The sequence below is a fragment of the Podarcis vaucheri genome (assembly GCF_965113315.1).
Source record: "Podarcis vaucheri genome assembly, chromosome: 6".
Taxonomy (NCBI): domain Eukaryota; kingdom Metazoa; phylum Chordata; class Lepidosauria; order Squamata; family Lacertidae; genus Podarcis; species Podarcis vaucheri.
Window position 1 is genome coordinate 25795250 of NC_138764.1, and position 21517 is coordinate 25816766.

Here is a 21517-nt window from a genome sequence, read left to right on the forward strand (position 1 = left end):
TCATGTTGCGAACGCTACGGGTTACGTCTTTTCAGGTTGCGTCCCGCAGCGACCTAGAAGTACCAGAAAGGGTTACTTCCAGGTTTCAGCGCTTGTGCATGCGCAGACGCACAAAATGACGTGATGCGCATGTTCAGAAGCGGCAAATCGTTACCCACGCATGCGCAGATGCGGGTTGCGTTCCATTCAGGTTGCGAACAGGGCTCCGGAACGGATCCCGTTCGCAACCAGATGTACTACTGTATAGTCTTGTTCCAGCATCAGAAACATGACATCATAATATTTGCAATGTACACTGATAGATAATACAGTTTTGGCCAATGCAGTCGCACCTTGGTTTTCGAACAGCTCAGTTCTCTCCCAAATGCCACAGACCTGGAATGGCTGTTCCAGTTTGCAAACTAGTTTTGGAAGCCGAACGTCCGACGGGGCTTCCGCGGGTTCCGATTGTCTGCAAGAGCTTTCTGCAGCCAATCAGAAGCCGCCCTTTGGTTTCCGAATGTTTTGGAAGTTGAACGGACTTCCGAAATGGATTCCGTTCAACTTCCAAGGTACGACTGCACTTCCAATTGTTCTCTTTCATTCCTAAAGGATGGCCATAATAAGAAAACTTACCCGTAAGAGCAATTGCAGATACGCTCCCAGGTGTTTTACACTCTCCCTTAGTTCAACATGAATCATTACAAATTCTTCATTTTTTCGAAAACTGTTCAGCCAGTGCTTGGTTAGAACAACAAGCTGTTCGAAAGCTGAACTAATCTTGATGCTGCAGGACTGAGCAGTATAGTTAACAGCGAAAACTGAAAAGATAGAAAGGTGGCAAATTATTCTGGACTGAAGGAAATGTGCATTTGTAAATAAATTATATGAGGTTCAAAGCTAGAACTCAAAAGGGGGCTACTAACTCAGCAATAGAACTTACAGTTCTCTTGACTTTGTTCAGCTTGCTCATAAGCCTTTATCAAAGCAGAGACTCCAGCGTAAACGTTAAACAATGTTGCTAAAAGGCTTTGTGCTATGCTCTCTTCCTCTTCTGTAGTCTGTCCCAAGACATCCAAAGCTGAATCTATCAGTTCCTTACATATGCCAGGTAGAGATGATTCAGGTAGGTCTGAGCCCAGGCTGCCCAATTTATTTGCTGAGTCTGTGATGACAGAACAGTGTGATGAAGGCATACGTATAGTTAGACAAAATGGAAAACTGGACTTAATTGTGAAGTGCTCTTCTAGTTAGCTGAGAGTGAAGCATACAGGAAAGGGTTAACTTCCCTTACAGAAGTCAGGGGGTCTAGTCTAGAAATCAGTCTAGTTTTGACTACCTTCTAGAAGAGATTAACCCTTTCCTGTATGCTCCACTCCTCCACTGAGTAAGTCAGTATTCTGATGGATCTCTTACCCTACTTTTTAAAATACTGTACAGAGCGGAACTATGACAAATAAGTAGAGCCCTTTTGAAAAAGCAGGTTTGCTCTTTGTAAATGATGATGATGATGATGATGATATAATAATAAATAATATAAAACTAAATATGACTTGAAAGAGAGCAAGATATATTTCTTTAATGAAATGATTTATATATTGTTCTTCATTAAAATTGATCCCAAAACAAGTTACAATATAAAAAGTAAGCAAATATTACTAGTAAAACCAGCACATCATTGCATATAGTAAACTGACAAATCAGCAAGGGCAGGTTGCCTACTCCACATCTGGTTTGACCAAAAGTGTAGGTAAATAAGTGTGCTTTCAAATGGCACCAAAAACTCACCAGTCAAATTTGTGAAGGGAGGGCATTCCACAACCAGGGTGCCAATATTGAGAATGCCCTCTCACGTGTTGCTGCACACCTGGCAAAAATATATAAAGGAACACTATCCCCTATAAATATGGGAATATTAAAAAAAACACTAGTTTTTTTAAGAAAAATCGCAAACCACTAAAAATGAACGCAACATTAAATATAGCTTTTGAAGGTGACAGGATTATAAGTGCATACACACCTGATAGGTATGAATTGTGAAGTCTCATCTTTACCTCAGACAAACATCCAGAAATTCTTTTGCTCCTCCTCAAACTTCTACCAAAATTGACCAAGAATGGAGGGGGAGAAAACAAAGCAGGACAGGTGTTTTTAAACTTTTGTGGCTTCCACTAATTTTCTGAAACTCATGCATACATTTATTTACATCTGGTTTCTAGTGAGAAACACTATTCATTTATCTTGCCACTGCAGGATGAACACAGCAACAGTTCAAAGGATGCTGGAAACCATCCCTTTCTAAATATATTAATCTGGGCTTGTACTGGCTCCCCCAGCAGAAACCTTGGCTGCCCCATTTTTCCCTTTATTTCCCCCCAAAAAAAACTAGATATTTATAGGCAGGATTTAACATTAAATTCAAGCTAGAAATTATTTACCTCCTTGAAGAAATAGAAGAGATGGATGCATTTGAAAAATCAGGTTCCCATTCATCAGTGGGATCATAAAAAATCTCATCAGCTTTGTTAGTATTGTTCGTCTGGAAAGGAAAGAAACCTGTTTCATTAAATGTGTTGGACAAGGGAAGGCCTTAAACCTTCATCAATCTGGAAAAAAAGCTGTTAGCTCCAAAACAAAGTCTGTTATGTGGGCAGCACAAGAAGAAAAAGATATTACCATCCCTTAACTTCAGGATAGGGACTGAAGTTTGGATCAGAATCTTCTCTCTCTCTCTCTCTCTCTCTCTCTCTCTCTCTCTCTCTCTCTCTCTCTCTCTCATGCTCTCTCCCCACTACACCCCTGATCCTTTGGCTAAATCCTCATCAGCTAGGCTTTCCTGCAAACACCTTCTTTCTCCATGCTTCGCTGCACTACCCTTTCTAAACATTTTCCCTCCAGATCTCTTTCTCTGTTCCACCGCTGTTTGCTCCTCCAGCATCTCCTCCCTTGCCTCTGTCACTCTCCAAATCCCCAGCTTGAGGTCACTGACTTCTGCCCTCCCCTACAACCATAGGCTGTTCTGTGAAGTGTCGAAACCAAACCCCTCACTGGGTTCCAGGGACACTGACGCCCAACCAATTCTGAGTCAGCAACCTTTGGCAACATGGACAGATACTTATATTGGATGTGGTGTCTTTTAAATCAGATTTACTCAGGCAAATCTTAAAACTGCCTTTCTCATAAAAGCAATATTTTAGGAAGCAAATAATGTTTTATTCCCAAACAAACCTCATAGACTTCTTTCATTGCAGCCAATTTATCTTCAAATTTTTCCAAACTCCAGAATGTTGCAACACCAAGCCTGATGTTACGGACTTGAACTTGAAGGGAATGGCCAGGACCACTTTTATTATCCATTGCATCATGCCTGATGGAACAAACAAATCAATTTACTCCCAGAACATGAAGTATCTGTAATTACTGGATGTGTCCCTTGATTACCATTATCTTTCTGTGGTGTTGGGGTACTTTACACACAGATTACAAGACAAAACACCTTACAAATAGGTGCTTGATTTTGGAATGAAAAAGCCTGCAACTAGCCAGGAACATTATGTTAGCCTTTTCAGGAAAAAACACGAGTACAGGAAATCTCACTGAATTTTCACTAAACCCTTGTCCTTCCAGAATCACATTTTCCCCTCTTCCCTTTTCTTTTTTAAGAACTATACGTTCTTAACAGAAATGCTATATTTGATTATTCAAAGGAAGTCATCAAATCACAGAACATAAGAAGCATATGCAGTACCACTTCTAATATTTTAGTTAAAATACTTACCTACAAAAAACTGTGTGTTTCTCCAATTTACTGCTAATAGTGTTGGCCTCCTTGATCATCATGGACAGCTTCAAAGAATTCCAGTTTGGCTCTGCTAATTATATATTTTTCAAAGAAAAAGATAATGGACTTCTCTTTAATTACTGGTTAATAATTATGCAATCAGTCATTGAACTGGTAATCCCTGAAATTCTTTTTAAATTCTATACAGGACAGGACAGGACAGGACAGGATGACTTTTGTATTTATGAGGAATGCACAAAAACATTTAGACTATTGTCCGCCCGTAATGTATAATTTCATACTGCTCCCTCCCAAGTCTGCTCTCATAACAGGTTTGGAAAGAAACTGATAAGCAGTATATTCCAAAGTTCCCAAGTGAATGGATAAGAAATGGGGGGGGGGTGTTTTTTTAAAGGGTAGCCCTCCAAGCAAACAGTGTTAGAAACTGAGATATGAAAACTAGGAGCCAAATGGTACCTCAAACCTAGTTTATGGCCGCAACAAGGGAATGTCTAGGTGTACATTTCTATAACAACAATGCAAAGCTGAAAATGAATGAACTGCAGCTAAAATATTTCGTTCATTTTTCACATGGCCTAGTCCTTCCCCTGCCCACCCCCCTAATATTCTTAAGAGGGTCTCTTCTCCAGTCTTCAGCTGGAATAGCTGGAAGTGGGGAGGCAGAAAAAGGTCCTCTTTTCCTTCCACTCTGCAGTTTTACTCTGAAATCTTAGGCACTGTACTGCGCCCAGAGCTCAGAAATTGCTGGCGCTAATGAAATTCCCTGTCACAAAATGTGCCTAGAACATTGGGAGTTTCGAACACTGCAAGCAAATATATAAACCCTTAAAAAACCAGTGTGCCCTCTCTCCCTAGCTGCAAGGAGAAGATATATTTTCAACACAGAGATGAAGAGACCCTTCCTGGATTCCTGCTGAAAGAAAAGTCTTTATATAGACACTCTTACGTTAGTATGTGGTTAACCACCATACAGGTAGCTGTATATAATAATGTAAACATACCTTTATTTCTGTTTCCATGAGTCTGCTGAAGCATTGCCACTTCCTGAGCAATTTTCTGCTTCTCAGCTTCCAAAGCTTCTAGAATCTTGGCACGACGAATGACATGATCTTCTAAAACCTACCACAAAGCAAGGGATTATGAGATTTTTCAGCAAAAGCTGCACAGCTTCTGAGATGGAAGGGGTGTTATTTAATACCATACACATAATATTCTGTTCAGGCTGTTGATCCTAAATGAAATAAATTCTATTAGTTACCTTGTCTTATCCATTACCCTCAAAACATATGCAGTACACAGATATAGTTGTGAAACAATGCTCCTTTCATTTAGGCTTGAGGGGGAAAGCACAAACTGTTTTTAGAAAACAACTAATTAAAACTAGGATGATTTTATCTAAGGCACGGAACCTCTAAGTACCAGCTGCTGGGGGCAAAATGACAATTACAAGGGATGGCCATCACTTTTATGCCATGCTTACAACTTTCCAGAGGTATAGCCGACTATGATCTGATTCAGCAAAGCAGATATTGTTTTTTAAAAAACAACAACTTTAGAGTTACGTAAAAGTGATTCAGACAAACTTGCAACGATTAATCCTCAGCTAAGTTAATATTCCATTCACAGGGACAGATATGCCATTTTCTTTGCTCTTCACATTTGCCAAGCACAATTTTAAAAAGAGGTCTTCGTTTCCTTCCAATATGATTGCAAATATTTTACATTGCAAAGAGTGATTACACAACACAGCTTTGAGGGATGCCTTCCATGGCTGTAACAGGCACATCAGCAGAGCACCCAAAGTTACATAAACTATCATTTCCCAAATATCAGTCGATCTCATGAAAGGGTAGAGCTAGAGGGCACCTGTGACATAGTTTCTTGGAGTTATGCTGCATAGAATGTATAGATTCAGAGAAGCAATACTAGATCACAGTACACTGTCCAATTGATAAGACAAGATGCTAGGTTTTAGGTTTCGTTTTTTAAAATTTACCTCCCTGGCAGCCAATGTCTCCATTTCCAAGCGCTTCTTGTTTACGTGTACCTCTAGCTCAAGGCCCCGTTTTGCTTGCTCCAGCTCTTGAATTTTGTTTACAGCTATTTTATTATTCATTTCCTGCAGTTGTTTCCTCCGGGATTCTTCTTCCTAAGAAAACAAAAGAATTAATAATATGTGCCAATAACAAAAAATATGCTTGACCCAAGCAAAACCATTGCCCCAGAATAAGCAATATTCTTTACTTGCTCAAATAAACACACACACACACACATTTCACAAAAATCTTGGAAGCTCTTTCATTTTCTCTCTCACTCTATTTTCTTCAGATTTCCATACATTCCTGGACCACCTCAGGACAAAGTAGTGACAGTGCTTTGGGTATACTTAGAGACAATTCAAACGCGCAGAAATAATTTTTAAATTAAAAAGAAAAAAGTTCTAAAGCTGAGCTGAAACTGAGAACTGAGTATGCTCATCCTTTTTCAGAAGCCAGCACCTAATCTGGACACTCTAATGCTATATATTACAGTGGGGAAGAGGTTTGGAAAGATGAGGAAGAAGAAATATATCTTTTTACTTCCTGAAGATACTATATTTGTGGGTTTTATATGTTGGAAGCCACCTTTGGAGAGCCTGGCCCTAAAAGATGACCTAAAAATAAGCCAAATGCATGCATACATACATACATACATACATACATACATATATGTCGTATAGGATAGTGTTGGGAACCAAGATCCCAGAATATTCACAGTTGAGTTGCTGTCATTAGGACATGAAATTAGCTGGTAGAAAAACGTAACAGCCGGATTGTGTCAATTGTTTCAGTTAGAGCCAGTGTGGTGTAGTGGTTAAGAGCACTGGACTTGTAATCTGGCAAACCGGGTTCGATTCCCCACTCCTACACGTGCAGCTGCTGCGTCACCTTGGGCTAGTCACACTTCTCTGAAGTCTCTCAGCCCCACTCACCTCACAGAGTGTTTGTTTTGGGGGAGGAAGGGAAAGGAGATTGTTAGCCACTTTGAGACTCCTTAGGGTAGTGATAAAGTGGGATATCAAATCCAAACTCCTCTTCTTCTTAGGGACAGCTCAGTTTGAAGAGCATGAGACTCTTAATCTTCCAACTCTACAATTCTATGATTCTAAGAGGGTTTTAATAAAAAAATAAAAAACCTGGGTGCCATTCTCTAACAGCCCAATTCACAACCAGTTATAGTAAACTACTAGAATGTAAGTGGATTTCACTCCATTAGCTTCCAGCTTTAGCACAGAGAGGTGATGTACCATGAAAAGCTGTCCTGTGCATATTTATTTATTCCCATCCTGAAGGAAGTCTCTAATGCAGACCGTCTGTGTAAGCAGGGATACACATTTGAATGCATATCCTCATCTACACAGCAGTGTACATGCAGGCCTCTTGAATGGAGCAGTTACATCTTTTGATGCAGATAGCAATGTAACCCTATCCTCCCCGTTCAGTGTTACTTTATATGGGATCAAGTGTATTTAAAATACTTATTAATGACTCACCAGCTGTGCTTCTAATGATTTTATCTGGCTCTCATAAATTTTCTGCTGAGAACTAAGTTCTTCTTGGGCCATTTCTTTTGCGATTTGGATACTTTGCATCATTTCTTCCTTAGCTTTCAGACGTGCTTCTTCTATTTCTGATTCAAGTCTACAGGGTGTTTTAAAAACCAAGTTAACTGATATAACCTATATCCAACTGGCTATGGGTGTTCTATAGCATTTTTTTTAACACAAAAGAAAAGTAGTACAGAAACACACTAGTTATCCCAAGTCATTAATACCACTATCCTATATATCTCTACCCAGAAGTTAAATCAGTGAGTTCAATGGGGCTTATTCTGAGATAAGAGGGTGCAGGATTGCAGCTTACTCTTTCCAGTCCCCAAACATATGAACACCCAAATGTAGGAGCTTCAATCATCTTAATATGCTGTGCAGGACCTTTAAATAATCCTTTCACCTACATTACAGTATAAATGCAAGTCTGAAACTCACTACTTTTCCAAAAGTGAAGAGATGAGTTTTTCAAATATCAACGTAATTTTTTTCTGCTATTAGGAGACCCATTTGTTCCAAAGATAACATGAAAGAAGGCTACATGGTAATGTAACTTGTCTTGCCACTCATCGCTTTGCTATATTCCTGTTAGCACCATAACAAAATTTAATGCTACTTTTTGCTTGAACACCAATGAAACTTACCATATCAGCTCTAAGAGCAACAGTGGGCTCTAAGTTGTCTAAACTTAAGCTTTTAGTGGCAACAGAATTTCTAGATGTTGATGGGAATTCAGCAAGACACCTTTCTTACATAGAAAGTAAATGTTTGTTCATTTTAGTATCTCCAACCTATACAAAAATCAAAGTTCTAAAAACTAGGATGCAACATTCATGTCACACACAAGAAGGAAAACACATTTACCATTTAAGTCAGAATTTCTACTATTACTCACTGAGCCCTTTGTGAAGCCAGCAATTCATTCTTCGCAAATTCAAAGCCACTTGGACCGTCCTCAGGAAGGGAAGTGCCACAAGAAAGACTTTTGACTTTCTGAACTTCTACGGGATGATTAAACCGAAAATAGTGGTCTCCTCCAAGAATGACACGGTCACCCTAAAAAACCCAAGATATGATGCATGTTAAAAATGAATTTTTTGTGTGTGTGTGCTTGCATGCAAGCGCTTAGGCACATGAGTGACATCAAATAGTATCATGCTTAGTCATTCAAAATCTACACTAAACCAGCATATGACACATGAATTTAAACTTCTGTCCCAATTTGACATGCAAATAAATCTCTGTTCCAACCAACTCACGTGATGGAGAAATGTAGGGCTTGAAATGCATTTTCCGTTAACGTATGTATTCGCTCCTCCCAGTGGAATAATACTCACAACACCATCCATGTGTTTGATGATACTACAAATAAGAAATATGTTATTATCAGTAAAGCTTCAAGTAAGGAGAAGTGTGACAAATCACTTTGGGATACACACGTATACCAGGAATCAAACAGCTGATTCCTACCCCAATCAAATTTTTTGACCCCTTTGCCACATCATGACATCCTACTTTGGAAACAGGCCTGTGTTTCAAAGGCATTCCACATGAGAAACTGCTGCCGGGGGAGAGGAGAGAGGAGAGAGGAGAGAGAAAGAAGCAGTTTTAACTTCTTTGCATTCACGTAACTAGATTCTTTGGATCATAGCTTCATTCATGCTTCAGCACAGTAGCCAATACGCTTGAAAACAAATAGGATTTTAAAAAATGATTATGCTGCATTACAAATATAACATGAGAGCACAAGAGAAATTATACTGCATCAGACTTATATGAGCAGGGATAGGAAGGAGGTGTTTTTCACCTCCGTCTAGTGCAGCATCCCGTTTCCTACAGCTGGCAACTAAATGCTTGTGAAAAATCCATAAGCCCTTGTCCATTGTTGCTTGCCAGCAACTGGTATTGAAGGGCACACTGCCTCTTAATATGGAACTTTCCTATAGCCTTGACTAGTAGCAATTGATAAACTTATCCCTCCATGAATCTGTCTAATCACCATCCTAATCTGTCAACCTAAGCACACGAATTCTGCCCCATTTACTTTCAGCTAAATTTGTTTTAGCCTGGATTATAAATCTACACAAGTTAATGCACCTATTTATTTCAGTGGAGCTGCATATTAACCAGAGGAATCGTGCAGAGCAGAAGACCCATTTATCATTATTTGTTAATTTAGAGAAACACCTACCAATGGTCGTCTGCAATCAGGACACCAGACAGCTGAATATCATGACGTGAATTTGGCTTGCATTTCCCAACTGTTGTTTGTCCTTCCTTAATCATGTATAGCAACATCTCAGAGAGCTGGGGATCTTCATTGAGATTGACTAAATTAGGCAAACTATTGTCAACCTTGAATGTAATGCCAGCTTTCTAAAATAAAAGATTCAGAACATTACATATTGCATGCAAATGAAAGCAACTTTTTGTTCATTTGCTGTTGTAGGAATATGATGCAGGTAAGGAAGAAGAATGACACTTGGGAAAACTATTATTTTGCATCCACAATTTAATTTACTTGAAAAATTGTACCTGTAACTCCATTGTTTCCTCAAATTTCTTTTTTTCTGCTTGTTCAAGTTTTTCTTTCCAGGCCCTTTATTTATCAGGGGAAATAAAATGGTGGTTCAGCTTATTATCGTTTCGCAAATGTAATTCTGAGGCTAACAAAAGGGATACATAATCTAAAGAAGAATTGAGTTATCACTGCATATTATTTATATCCTTACATACTATTGGAAACAAAGTTTAAGCAATTAAAAAAACCATCATTATGTTTGCATAACAGGAAATTTACTAAGATCACTGGAAATACATAAGAGGAGTCTTAAATCAATAATTGCTTAGGTGAATGTTAAAACTATCAATTTGAGTTAAACAGTCTGGCCCCAACATTGTTGTTCTTATTTATTTAATTAGTTATTATTTATGTGCAATCTTTATGCAATAATGCACAATTAATTGTATAGACTATATTTCAATAGTAAAAAAACCAAAAAATAGAGGGGAACCTTCCATTAGCAGTCTGTATTTTTGAGAAGACACCAAGTACCTTTGCATCTCTGCCATCTCCCTCTCTTGCTGGTATAGCTTCACTCTTAAAGATGTTATTTCTTGCATATAAAGCTTTTGTTTTTCAGGGTCAACATTCTGAGCGTTTTTCTGAGCCAATTTCAGTTTCTCAATTTCAGCTTTCAATTCTACATTTAACAAGAGAGTCCAGCAGCTAGTCAAAATGGCATCTCTTATATTGGCAAATATTCTGGATTGGCATCTATGAGTCTCACAGTGACAAATGTTATAGCTACACAAGCATTTCAGCTTGCCAGACAGAATGGATCTACTCCCCTCCCCCTCTCTGCTGTTCTGGGAGTTCTTCTGCCCTCCCCAGCCAATTTCGTGGAACACAGGGGAAAGACCCATTTTGCAAGTGGAAGTCCTTGTGCAGGGCTTCTGCTGACAGGGTTTGTTAGATGAATCCTACCCACAATGTTTGCAATTTAAAAATTACCTGCATATTGAATAAATGCAAGTATTGGTTTTTTTAAAAAATGCAGCATATCAACTACACACCTAAAAATGTACAGTATGAATGTAAAAAAACCCCCACATATTTGCAAACATGTAACATACAGACATGCTTGTCAGGGAGCTGTGATCACCTCTGAGCTGTTTGAAAGTATTTTGCACTCCAGGCTACCAATAAGCAATTTCATCACATTATCATTAAAATAATTATTCTTGCCATTTTTGTGGGTTTCAATTGCAAGCATTTGTCCATAAATTGATGCAGCTTTCTTTTGAATTACTTCCTCTTAGTAAGTGTATACTTTGTAAGAAATCTAGGAGCAACTTGGCATAGGGCTATTTCGGCAAGAAGCAAAATAGTTCTCAGGCTTACCTCGGATTAGTTTTGCATTTATGTCTTCGTTGACTTTGGCAATGTTGATTATGAAACAAGCTTGTTTAGCATATCTAAGGGTACTCAGCGTTTCTTCTATATTGCTTGCGGCAGGGCTAATTGTGGCGATCATAGCAGTTTTTGAGTTTCCACCAAGACTTTCCTTTAACAGCCTACATTTGAAAGAAAATAAATGGTTTTCCCCAGTCTGGATTTATTTTAAGACTATATTCTCTGAAGATACAACAAAGTACAGTACATGTTTTGAGCATTTTGCAGGATCCAATTCTTTATGTAGATTAGAATAAGGATGCCTAAGTTCTTCACCTGTGGAATCAGATCCAGGTCATTCACCTCGCTACCCAATTGGTTCCCTTCCTCCAAACAACATGTCACCATTCACCTTCCACTTCCCCTTGGACTCCTGCTAGCATTAGCGGAAAGGAAACACCAATGGTTTTTTGCAGGGGGCATCTTCTCATCAGAACAGAGTTGGGCAGCGTAACTCATAAACCTCCCATCCCTCCCAGTACTGGAACAGGCAGATACCCAGAGGTGTGTGCACCATTACAGAGGCCTCTTGACTAACTTTCCCCAAAGTGCTGAGAAAACTGTGTGGGGACTACAGCAAAAGTCTAAAGTGGTGCACAACTGTTAGGCGTACTTCATTCAGCTTGGCCTGGGCTGTTTCCCAAAGACTTGTTCAGGAAACAGTGCAGCCCGGGCCAAGGAATGCATGCCTCACCCCACCACCCCTAGTGCTGAAGAAAGGAATGTTTTGGGGGGCCTTCAGAACTCAGAAGTCTAAGCACTAGCTGGCTTAAAAGCAGTGCCTTTCCCACAGATATTAGCCGAAGGTGCTAGTGGAAATAGGCCCCAAATATTAAGGCATTATCCATTTTTTCCCTATATGCAAGAATAACCAGTTGAGAATAAACTAAATGTACTCTACCAGTTGCAGTTTTATGCCCTACAGGATCAATCAAAATCACTTTGAAAATTAGCTTAGTTCCATTGTCAGGAAATAGAAAAGCAGAGGACCAAAATGAATGGGTGGAGAGGGGGAAGAGTGGTTTGATTAATGTGGTACATAACTGGATCTAATTCCATTTTTTACCATTAAAAGCTGTGTTTCTATGAAAATCTATTAACTTTGATAATAATTAAATGCTGCCAAGAAAGAAAGGATCACTACAAAAAATGAAGCTTTTTTTTTAAAGCTGTTATGGCACACAAAATATGTACATACCATGTAAGAACAGATTCACGGTACGGAATGAACACCTTCCTCCTGCTCTGATTTTGCTCAGACAGTGCAGAAATAACTTTCCCCAGAGTTAACAGGGATTTATTTATACTCACACCTTCCTATATTGAGAAGGAGAGAAACAGTCAATAGCATCAACATATTATGCCCTAGTTTTTCCTACAGGCGCCACAATATAGGTGCATAAACCCAGTTACATTATTGCACAAGGCAGAGGAATATCCACTTCTATTTGCTGTTCATTTCAGAGGCATGGGACATCCCCATCATTTAGATTCAATTCTGGGCCACTTTTACAATTAATTATTTTGATACCTGAGTGTATAGGGCGGTATACAAATTTAATAAATGATAAATTAATAAATAATTTGCCTAAATATAACCAAGGCATTCTACTAGTCACCTCACCATCTATATATTCCAATACCCAAATCACTACCTGTATCTAACAATACTAATATTCCATGTCTTAAAGTATGCACAGGCGGAAGATGCTTAATCCATCTAGTTCACACATTTGTTACAGGAAGAATAGTATTTTACAATCGGCTATATAGATGCACATAAACAGGGGGTATATATATTGAAGTTGCAATCTGGCACATCTCTTGTTACGGCGTCCCGATACCAGTTCACAGTGTCACCTTTCCCAGCCACTGTATTCTCAGGAGCTGCTACTGAAGAACCATAAACATAACTGGGGTCAGGTCAAGTCAGAACCTATGGCTGGTTGTCCTGGGAATATGGGCCCCAGGATGGCTGAACTTGCCCATAGTTTTTTCTTTTCTTTCTTGAATCTGATCTAGAAATGGGATGAAGTGGCAAGAGGCTGTGGGTGTAGAAAGGACTAGTAATGAGCTAGGTAGACCAGTAATCTGACACTGTATAAAAGACCTTGTTAAGTGGTTCTTCTTTGTGTTTCAAGTTCAATGCCATAATATTGCATGTTGTGTTGCAGTACGATTTGCTTGGCGTGGGGATTAACAAGGTGGCTCTGCTGGACAGTTGCCCAGTTTCTGAGAATACAAGGCCCAGCAGAGTGCCTTATATACATTTTACCTTCAGTCTTTCTCCACTGGTTTGAGCTGTAGAACAGCGCTCACTGCCTGCAAGGTCTACCAGGTTCACACGACTGATAATTCTGTGTTCGCGTTCCTCCTTTTCCACAATATCCGTCTAAAATAAAGAAATGGCTACAATTGGACATGTTGGGAAGGGATGCAGCTTGCGAGGAAGGGATGTAGGTAAGTGGTAGGGTATCTGGCTTACATGCAGATGGTCTCAGATTCAATATCCGGCATCTCCAGATAGGGCTGGGAGAGTCCTGCCTAAAACTCTGGAGCTGCTGCCATTCAGTGTATACAGTACTACTCTAGATGGACCAATGATTTCCTATGCTCCTGTGCTATACCTGACTTGCAGCCTATGAACAGTTTAAAAACAAAGCTGGAGATCATGAATATTTGTATAACCTAAAAAAAAGAAACCTAGACAATCTCCCCCTTAACCTGCTCTAATTCTCTAACATTTAAAACTTCATAAAACAAGTTAGCAACCACATCGATAGGGAGCTAATGCTTTCATTATGTTTACAGTAGAAAACAAAAGTATAAAGAAAAATGGGGAGCATAGTGTGCAGTCACTCTGCCCATACATAAAATTACTTTATGTAAGATTAAACAACTTTTGTTGATGCTTGAATTAAGTCTCTCCACTTGTGCCAGGCGTCTTGAGATCCAAACCATTATTTCCCAGGTTTTATATCAATAAGTGAATTTTCTGCTCAACGTCTGCTGCATTATTGAACATTTTTTAAAAAAGTAAAAAGTTCCCCTTTATGCAAAAGGGAAGAGAGGGGGTGAATAATTTTGTTGAATTTTTGACCTGCATTTACAAAATGTTATAAAAATGTAAGTTTAAAAGCAAACCAAAATGCCCAGTACCTTTGTTTGTGTCATCACCAGGGTGAAAACACAGTGAGATCGAGAACTCTTGTCATTCATTCCTGTGGCAGCAGTAGCTCTGTGTTTATTTCCTAACTGCAGCCAATTCTGATAAAAAGAGAGGATGTGAAATTTTTGAGAAAACAGTTGTGAGCACCATGAGGGTTTTTAAAATAAAATAAAATAAAATAAAATAAATAAAATAAAATAAATGCTTCTAGAACAACTTGTGCTAACACACACAAAAGCCACTTATAGAATCATAGAACTGTGCAGTTAGAAGGGACCTTGAGGATTATCTAGTCCCCTACAATACAGGAGTCTCAACCAAAGCATCCATGACAGATGGCCATCCAACCTCTGCTTAAAAATGTCCAGTGAAGGAGAGTCCACATGATTTATCTAGATTTTCAAGCTGTCAGTAAGTTAAAAAGCCAAAATGAAGTAGGGCATTGAAATATTAAAAATAAACACAGATTTGAAATCCATCACTCATCTGCTGCTGCTAGTAGTAGGGTCTTACTATAAATATAGCAAGTGGCTCCACCTCACAGCATAGCTCTTTCCTCCCCTACTGGGTTGCAGCTGTGCTCTGCTAGTCATGTATTTGGACTGTAAACTCCAAGGTGGGGCATTCTACACACACCTCCCGCCAACTCATCTTGTGCAAAAATAAGGAACCTACTGTGTATAAAACATACACAAACAGAAAAAGGGTTCTTTTTCTTTTATAATTTTTTTCCACAATTAAACATTATCTTCACATACCATAGTTAACAGATGCAATTAAAGTAAAAATAAATAAAAAAATTTAAAACATTTTCATACCATATTAAATCCGTATTTTGGGATTTCTCAGATCCCTTGACTTCCCTCCATTCCCTCCCCCGGTTCTTTTATAATTTCTTATATAGTACATGTCTATAATTTTCTTATCCTTAAATATTTCCAATTTTAAACATTGTCCTTAAGATTACAAGTGTTTTTTCAAAAAAGAAAAAACAGGGGTTCAAGCTAGTATACAGAGACACAATATATGGCAAGCAAAGTACAAAGCAGCTGTAGCAAACATGACAGGAGCCCAGTGATCCCAGTTTCGAAGAGACAGCTAGCAGCTGCCCCAACTTGTACCCAATGTGGGACCTTGTTAACTTCACAGGCTGACGAAGGAGTTTCTCTTTGAAACTGGGATCACCAGGCTCCAGTCCTGTTTGCTACAGCAGCTCTGCTGCTTCCAATAATTTCCGTGTGCTGGATATAATGAAAATATATCAGTAATTGTACTTATTTCGATGATTCTGGAGTACCGCTTGTACGTACCACATGTATTGTAATAGCGGGTACATTGTGACGAACACATTCATTGTACTTTGCTTGCCATATATTGTGTCTTTGTATGCCGGGACCTGCATGTGGCTCTACTCCTGTTTCCCCCCAGCAGTATCTTGCATGTCAGAATTCTGGGGGATGGCAAGAAGCTAGATGCTTCCAGCGCAGGCGTGGAAGATCTCACCTTGGAATACTTAAGATTTTCTGTAACACTACACACCTGACAGGAAGTCAGTGGGGGAAGCAAGGGGCTATACTGCCCTTTATGGCACAACTCTGCACACTGCACTAAGTGTGAAGAAATGGCCAAATCACTACCCAAAAGCTTACCCAAGTCCTCATTATTTTGGAGTAGACATTTCTATCTGAGCTGCAACAGTTACCAACTATATTGGTAACTTTGATTTTATGGCAGAATTGGTTGGTGGCCTTTCATTTTGTTTATATTTAAATGATACTTCTACCATTAAGAGTTATACACCAGAAAATTAAACATACTATAAATTAAAACAAAAGTTTTTACAATTTCTCACAGGAACGCTGGAAAAATGGGTAAAAGGAGAAATTTTGATCCTGCAAGTAATTTTCTATCAGTACAAGGATCTACCACAAAGAAGTAATTGCTAGTTCAACTATTTTCAATACTTATTTGTCTGGAAGAATTCAATTACTCAATAATCTCTTATCTACCATCACTGAAAACTAGAAATCAGTTTTTTACATGAGACTTTTTATGAGATACATACAACAACAATAACCTTACCTGAATATCCAAGTAAGAGCTAACAACATTCCTAGAAGAAAAATAATAATTTTTATCTCTTGTGAAGGGGAAAAAACCAAGTTCTACACATATAAACACAGACCCAGTCCTACAAACCATTCAGCTTAAAATTATTCATCAATAAGCTTCAATGAAGCCTACAGATACCTCAGAAGTTATGGATTTACCACAAAATTCTAGCAGTATTATGGTCCAAATTTGTACACCTGAAGGAACGAAGACCCACACTTTATTATAGGCTCAACAGAGTTTACAAAAGAATCAATATTATATCTTGCTTGTGGTGGTGACACCTTCAGTATGATTGAGGTGGTGTTACAGAATGTGAGAATGCTTAGCATCAGAACATTTGTAGTTACCCATCTGAAAGAAAAGGGCAAACTATATCTTTGAGATTCATATAAGACAGAAGAGGAGAATTGTTTGCATGGGGCAGATTAAGGACCAAAAAACTGAGTAAGAAAATGAAGGGGAAGGGGGGCTGGAGGAAGGCTGGAGGACAGGCAATGGAACAGAAACGAGTCTGAGGGGACAGTAGGTGGAGGAAACTGCATTCCGGGGGAAAGCAGAGAACTGAGGGACAGGGAATTAATGAGAAATGATACTGTGAAAAAGTAGAGTCAATAGCCAGTTTGGTTGGGGCTTAATTTCACAATTTGTTTGAGAAACCCAACAATTTTCTTGACTGCAGGCTTCTTGTTATATGAATAACTAATAGGTCCATTTTAAGTCAGCACACAAAGATTTGTAGAAAAAATCATAAAGTGAAATCTTACACAGTCAGGTCTTCCACATAGGGTCCAAAGATAGGATGTTCTCTCACACGAAGCTGTTAATCAGAAAAGTCAATGTTGATCAGCTTTAAAAGCTTCAGAGATTTAGAGCACATTTATGGAACTATCTAACAAGTTATTATCCATAAGTAGAAGGACTGAAACTTCTCCAACTCAGTGTTTGCTAATCTGGGATCCCAGAACACCAGTCACATTGGTATCCTTATCCATATTTGCACATGTGAACCTGAGGGCTGAATAATGTGCCAAACAACTGGACATCACAAATGAAAAAACTAAAAAGGGCATGGGGACAGAGGAAAATAAGAGACTGAAGCGTTTTATTATAACCATGTGAAAACCCTAGTAAACCACAGATAACAAAACAAATGGTTTTTGTTTTATTTTGCCACAAAATAACTTTTGAAAACCCTGAAAACAACAGAATGCATCTTTATGATACATTTTATTTTTAAAAAACATAAAGAGCAATAAAAACTTTTCACTGCAAGCATCACACCATGCAAAACAGTATGCAAGCACAGCTTAAGAAGCAAAACCTACAAAAACAGGGAATCAAAACAAAATAGAGATGAGTAAAACTAAAAGTCTGCAAGTCAAAGTAGAAGCTCTTTAAATGGCCAGCTGGAAGTCCCATACGAGGCTGAGAGTGCTGTACAGCAGAAATGCTGCCAGGATCGAAAGCGGCTATATACACCTCTATATAACCTCACTGAGGCTCATACATTAGCCTTTGAACAGATGCCCATCTTTTTCTATGCTTGTAAGAGCCAAGAACAGAAAGGATCAAATTCCTTATGGTTATGAGACTAGACCACATCCGGAGAGTTACTGTTTTATACACAGACAATACGTCAATGTTCAGAACATAATTAGTTACTTACAGGCTGTTTCTTCTGTCCATTTTCAGCTTTGTAGACTAGCAAGTCGTGAATTTTTTCATTGTAGACTTCAAAATAGCTCATCTCAAGATGAAAATCAGTCTAATTAAAAAAACAACAGCTTTATTGCTGCCCATACACCCAAGAAACACAGTACAGCAATAGAATATATCAACAATTATTAAGCTGTAAGATCAGCCTCGCTAGCCAACAGAGGAGCTGTAGTCTGTACATATTGATTTCTGTTTTTATTTTATGGTAAAAAACAACAACCCAAAAAACCATAGAAATATCAAGTACTTTAGAAATATGTTGCTCTGGCAATTTGCTTCCTATGCACAGCCACATGGAAGCTGTGATGAAATCCCACCCTGCTGGTGAGTATGGGTTGAATGAAGCAGCCACAAGGATGGGGCAAATTTCAGGGTCGGCTTTTACCCAGTTCAATCATTTCTGAGGGAATACCGGTAATATATATATATATATATAGAGAGAGAGAGAGAGTACTATTCTGTACCCCTCCACATGCCTGCCCTCAAGAAAAGCATTGAGCCAATCAGCTTAACAGCATTTATCACCCAGTTCAAAAAACCCCCATGCAATTGTTGCAGGATACTTCCAAAAAAGCACTGCTGCCACTGTGGAAATCATTGCAATCACATGTAGTGCATCTATGTGGAAGTGTTGATTCACATTAACAGTGCCTCCACAACAGTGATGCCCAAAAGTGAACCCAAAGGTGGTTCCATGTACTCCCGAAGAAAGTGGAGCAGCCTCAATAAGTTCAGAAAGAAAAGTAATGCTGCAGCAATACCTGTTGCATTTCTTTTTCTGCAATTTGAGTAAAGAGATCTTCGCAGAATCTTGGTATTATTCCTCTTTCGTCATTATCAAATCCCATCATACTGTAATGACAAATATTGCAATTATAGGCTCAGGTTATAACTCTGCAGAATACAACGTTCACACTTCCTAACGAGGCATTAATACAGTTTTAAAAGACAACTAGAAGAAAATTTCTGCATAATATTGTAAAATCTAATAAGATTCTTAAAATGGATTAGCTAGGAAAGAGGACAGGTGACTATGGTGTTCTTAACTGCATGGTTTGAAGTTGAGACAATCCACACGCCATATGGCAAGCTTTGGCTATCATGTGGCTTCTGGTCACCTAACCATATTAATTGTTTTATTTATTACATTTTTATACCACCTCATCTGCAAATCTCAGGGCAGTTCACAACATAGAGTTGCTAGGAGAAGATATTAGATCCATATTATTGTTTATAATACCTCATGTTTATCTTGAACTTTCTACACACTTCACAAGTATCATCTCAGCCATTATTCCAACAACCCTGCCAGGTTGAAGGTAAAATGAAGTTCGGTAGAGCCACTGCCTTGCATGCAAAAGATCCCAGGTTCAAACAGGCATCTTGAGGTTGGGCTGAGGGAGATACTTTGCCTGAAACCCTGGAGAGCTACTGTCAGTAGTAGACATTATTAGGCTAGATTAGTGTTTCCCAAACTTGGGTCTCCAGCTGTTTTTGGACTACAACTCCCATCATCCCTAGCTAGTAGGACCAGTGGTCATGGATAATGGGAACTGTAGTCCAAAAACAGCTAGACTAGTTTTCCAGCTTTCCAGCTAGTTTGGGAAACACCGGAATGGTCTGTCTTGGTATAAGAGAGCTTCCTATGAGCCTAGTGACTTAACAGCATACATGAGATCTGGAGAAGGAAATTCCTGCTTCAGATCTTAGTCTTTTAGTTACTGTTACCCTAAAGCACTAGATAATCACAGTCCTGAAGATAGGTGGTTTTTCTGTTTAAAACATACCATAATTTTCTTCAGAGAGATTTAAATAAAATGTTCTCTGTACTGTTAGTTTGGCTTCATTCAAGTCAGTCTTCCATTTCAATAATAATCTCATTCACTTAAGAAACAAACATACAACAAAAAAGCATCTGGATATGACATGTATTGGGTGTCAACAACAGCAACAGAAATGGAACACTTCCAGTCCAACTTACGTGTATGACTTTCCAGAACCAGTCTGTCCATATGCAAAAAGGCAGGTGTTGTATCCTTCAAAGGCTCTTTCTAGGAGAGGTACTGCCAGAGACTGATACACCATCTCTTGGCTTGCAAAATTATGACATTTATCAAAAGACCAGAATGAGAAGTCAAAAGTGAAACTGTAGATTTGTTTTGTATTTGGATGGTGCACAACAGTCTCTTGCCCTGTCATGGAAACCACTTGTAATGTTTCTTCATTCTTATCTCTGAATAAAGGCACAAAAGAAATGTTAGTTATAGGGGGCGAGGGACGACAAAACACTGAACACATTCAGCTTTGTAACTGATCTTATAAACCAAATTTAATCTAAATTGTCTAATTGATGTTGTAACTAAATCATTATAATATGTGGCAGTCTTCAGGTTAATTGTGCATCAGCCATATGAATTTTCTATACGAATCTTCTCCTTAAAGGTTTTTGAAATTTCATTATATGTAAAATGTTAGCATAGAGATAGACTGTATTGAAGTTCAGTACACTACATCAGCCATTCATAGAACTAATGTACAAAATACACCTAGATCAAAATAATTCATAAATATACTGTTTAGGATTCAATGCTAACATGTGTAACAAAAACCAATCCAGGATTACAGTAAATCAGCCAAAGAAAATAATTTATATATTTATAAAACATATAGTTCCAAGATCAAAGACTAAATTAACTACTAATATAAACTCCATGGCAAGTATCCAGTTTCTAAAATGTAAGCTAGCATCTGCAGATCTGTTGCCTAAAAATCAGAATACTGGTAAAAAATTCAAAAGCCACTGTGCTGCATAGCATTTCTTTAAAAATTTTATACAGGGGGACAAAAAGCTGGACATTACTGTGCATGCAGAGTTCCTTTTGCAACAGGACTTCCCCTTCCTGTCCTCTTGAGTGAGCCCTCAAATTGTGCTCCGGAGGGTCTTTTAATTCCCTGGAGCAGATTTTGTGAATGCATGGTGGGCTGCAGGGAAGAGGAATGACAAGTTCTGTTGCACAACTAGAAGTCTGCTGCACAAGGGAACAACAGTGCTGGATATGACTATACTCTTACCCCCAAAATCTGAGGTTTATTAAAATGGAGTTATGCAAAGGGAATTGGATTAGCTTCCCTTGCAAGGTGGGCTACTGAGCTAACAAAGTATCAACTATCCTCCCATTTTATTTATTTCAT

The 21517-nt window shown here is 38.6% G+C and overlaps 1 protein-coding gene across 3 annotated transcripts in view; it reads right to left on the reverse strand.

Moving 5' to 3' along the window:
- KIF14 (kinesin family member 14) overlaps nucleotides 1–21517 on the reverse strand; it is a 29597-nt gene that overhangs the window by 4552 nt on the left and 3528 nt on the right. For 2 of the 3 annotated variants that reach the window (XM_082225410.1, XM_082225409.1), the window contains exons 3-25: nucleotides 20307–20558; nucleotides 19087–19177; nucleotides 18276–18374; nucleotides 17374–17426; nucleotides 16577–16607; nucleotides 14485–14592; nucleotides 13601–13717; nucleotides 12524–12642; nucleotides 11275–11447; nucleotides 10426–10573; nucleotides 9906–9969; nucleotides 9562–9746; nucleotides 8630–8732; nucleotides 8266–8426; nucleotides 7314–7461; nucleotides 5778–5930; nucleotides 4783–4900; nucleotides 3758–3851; nucleotides 3208–3346; nucleotides 2418–2518; nucleotides 2000–2076; nucleotides 923–1144; nucleotides 616–800 (exon numbers count right to left, since the gene is read on the reverse strand). In XM_082225410.1, coding sequence (XP_082081536.1) covers nucleotides 616–800; nucleotides 923–1144; nucleotides 2000–2076; nucleotides 2418–2518; nucleotides 3208–3346; nucleotides 3758–3851; nucleotides 4783–4900; nucleotides 5778–5930; nucleotides 7314–7461; nucleotides 8266–8426; nucleotides 8630–8732; nucleotides 9562–9746; nucleotides 9906–9969; nucleotides 10426–10573; nucleotides 11275–11447; nucleotides 12524–12642; nucleotides 13601–13717; nucleotides 14485–14592; nucleotides 16577–16607; nucleotides 17374–17426; nucleotides 18276–18374; nucleotides 19087–19177; nucleotides 20307–20558 — 2941 coding nt within the window. The remainder of the gene's footprint in view (nucleotides 1–615; nucleotides 801–922; nucleotides 1145–1999; nucleotides 2077–2417; nucleotides 2519–3207; nucleotides 3347–3757; nucleotides 3852–4782; nucleotides 4901–5777; nucleotides 5931–7313; nucleotides 7462–8265; nucleotides 8427–8629; nucleotides 8733–9561; nucleotides 9747–9905; nucleotides 9970–10425; nucleotides 10574–11274; nucleotides 11448–12523; nucleotides 12643–13600; nucleotides 13718–14484; nucleotides 14593–16576; nucleotides 16608–17373; nucleotides 17427–18275; nucleotides 18375–19086; nucleotides 19178–20306; nucleotides 20559–21517) is intronic. The other variant, XM_082225411.1, reaches the window with a different exon arrangement.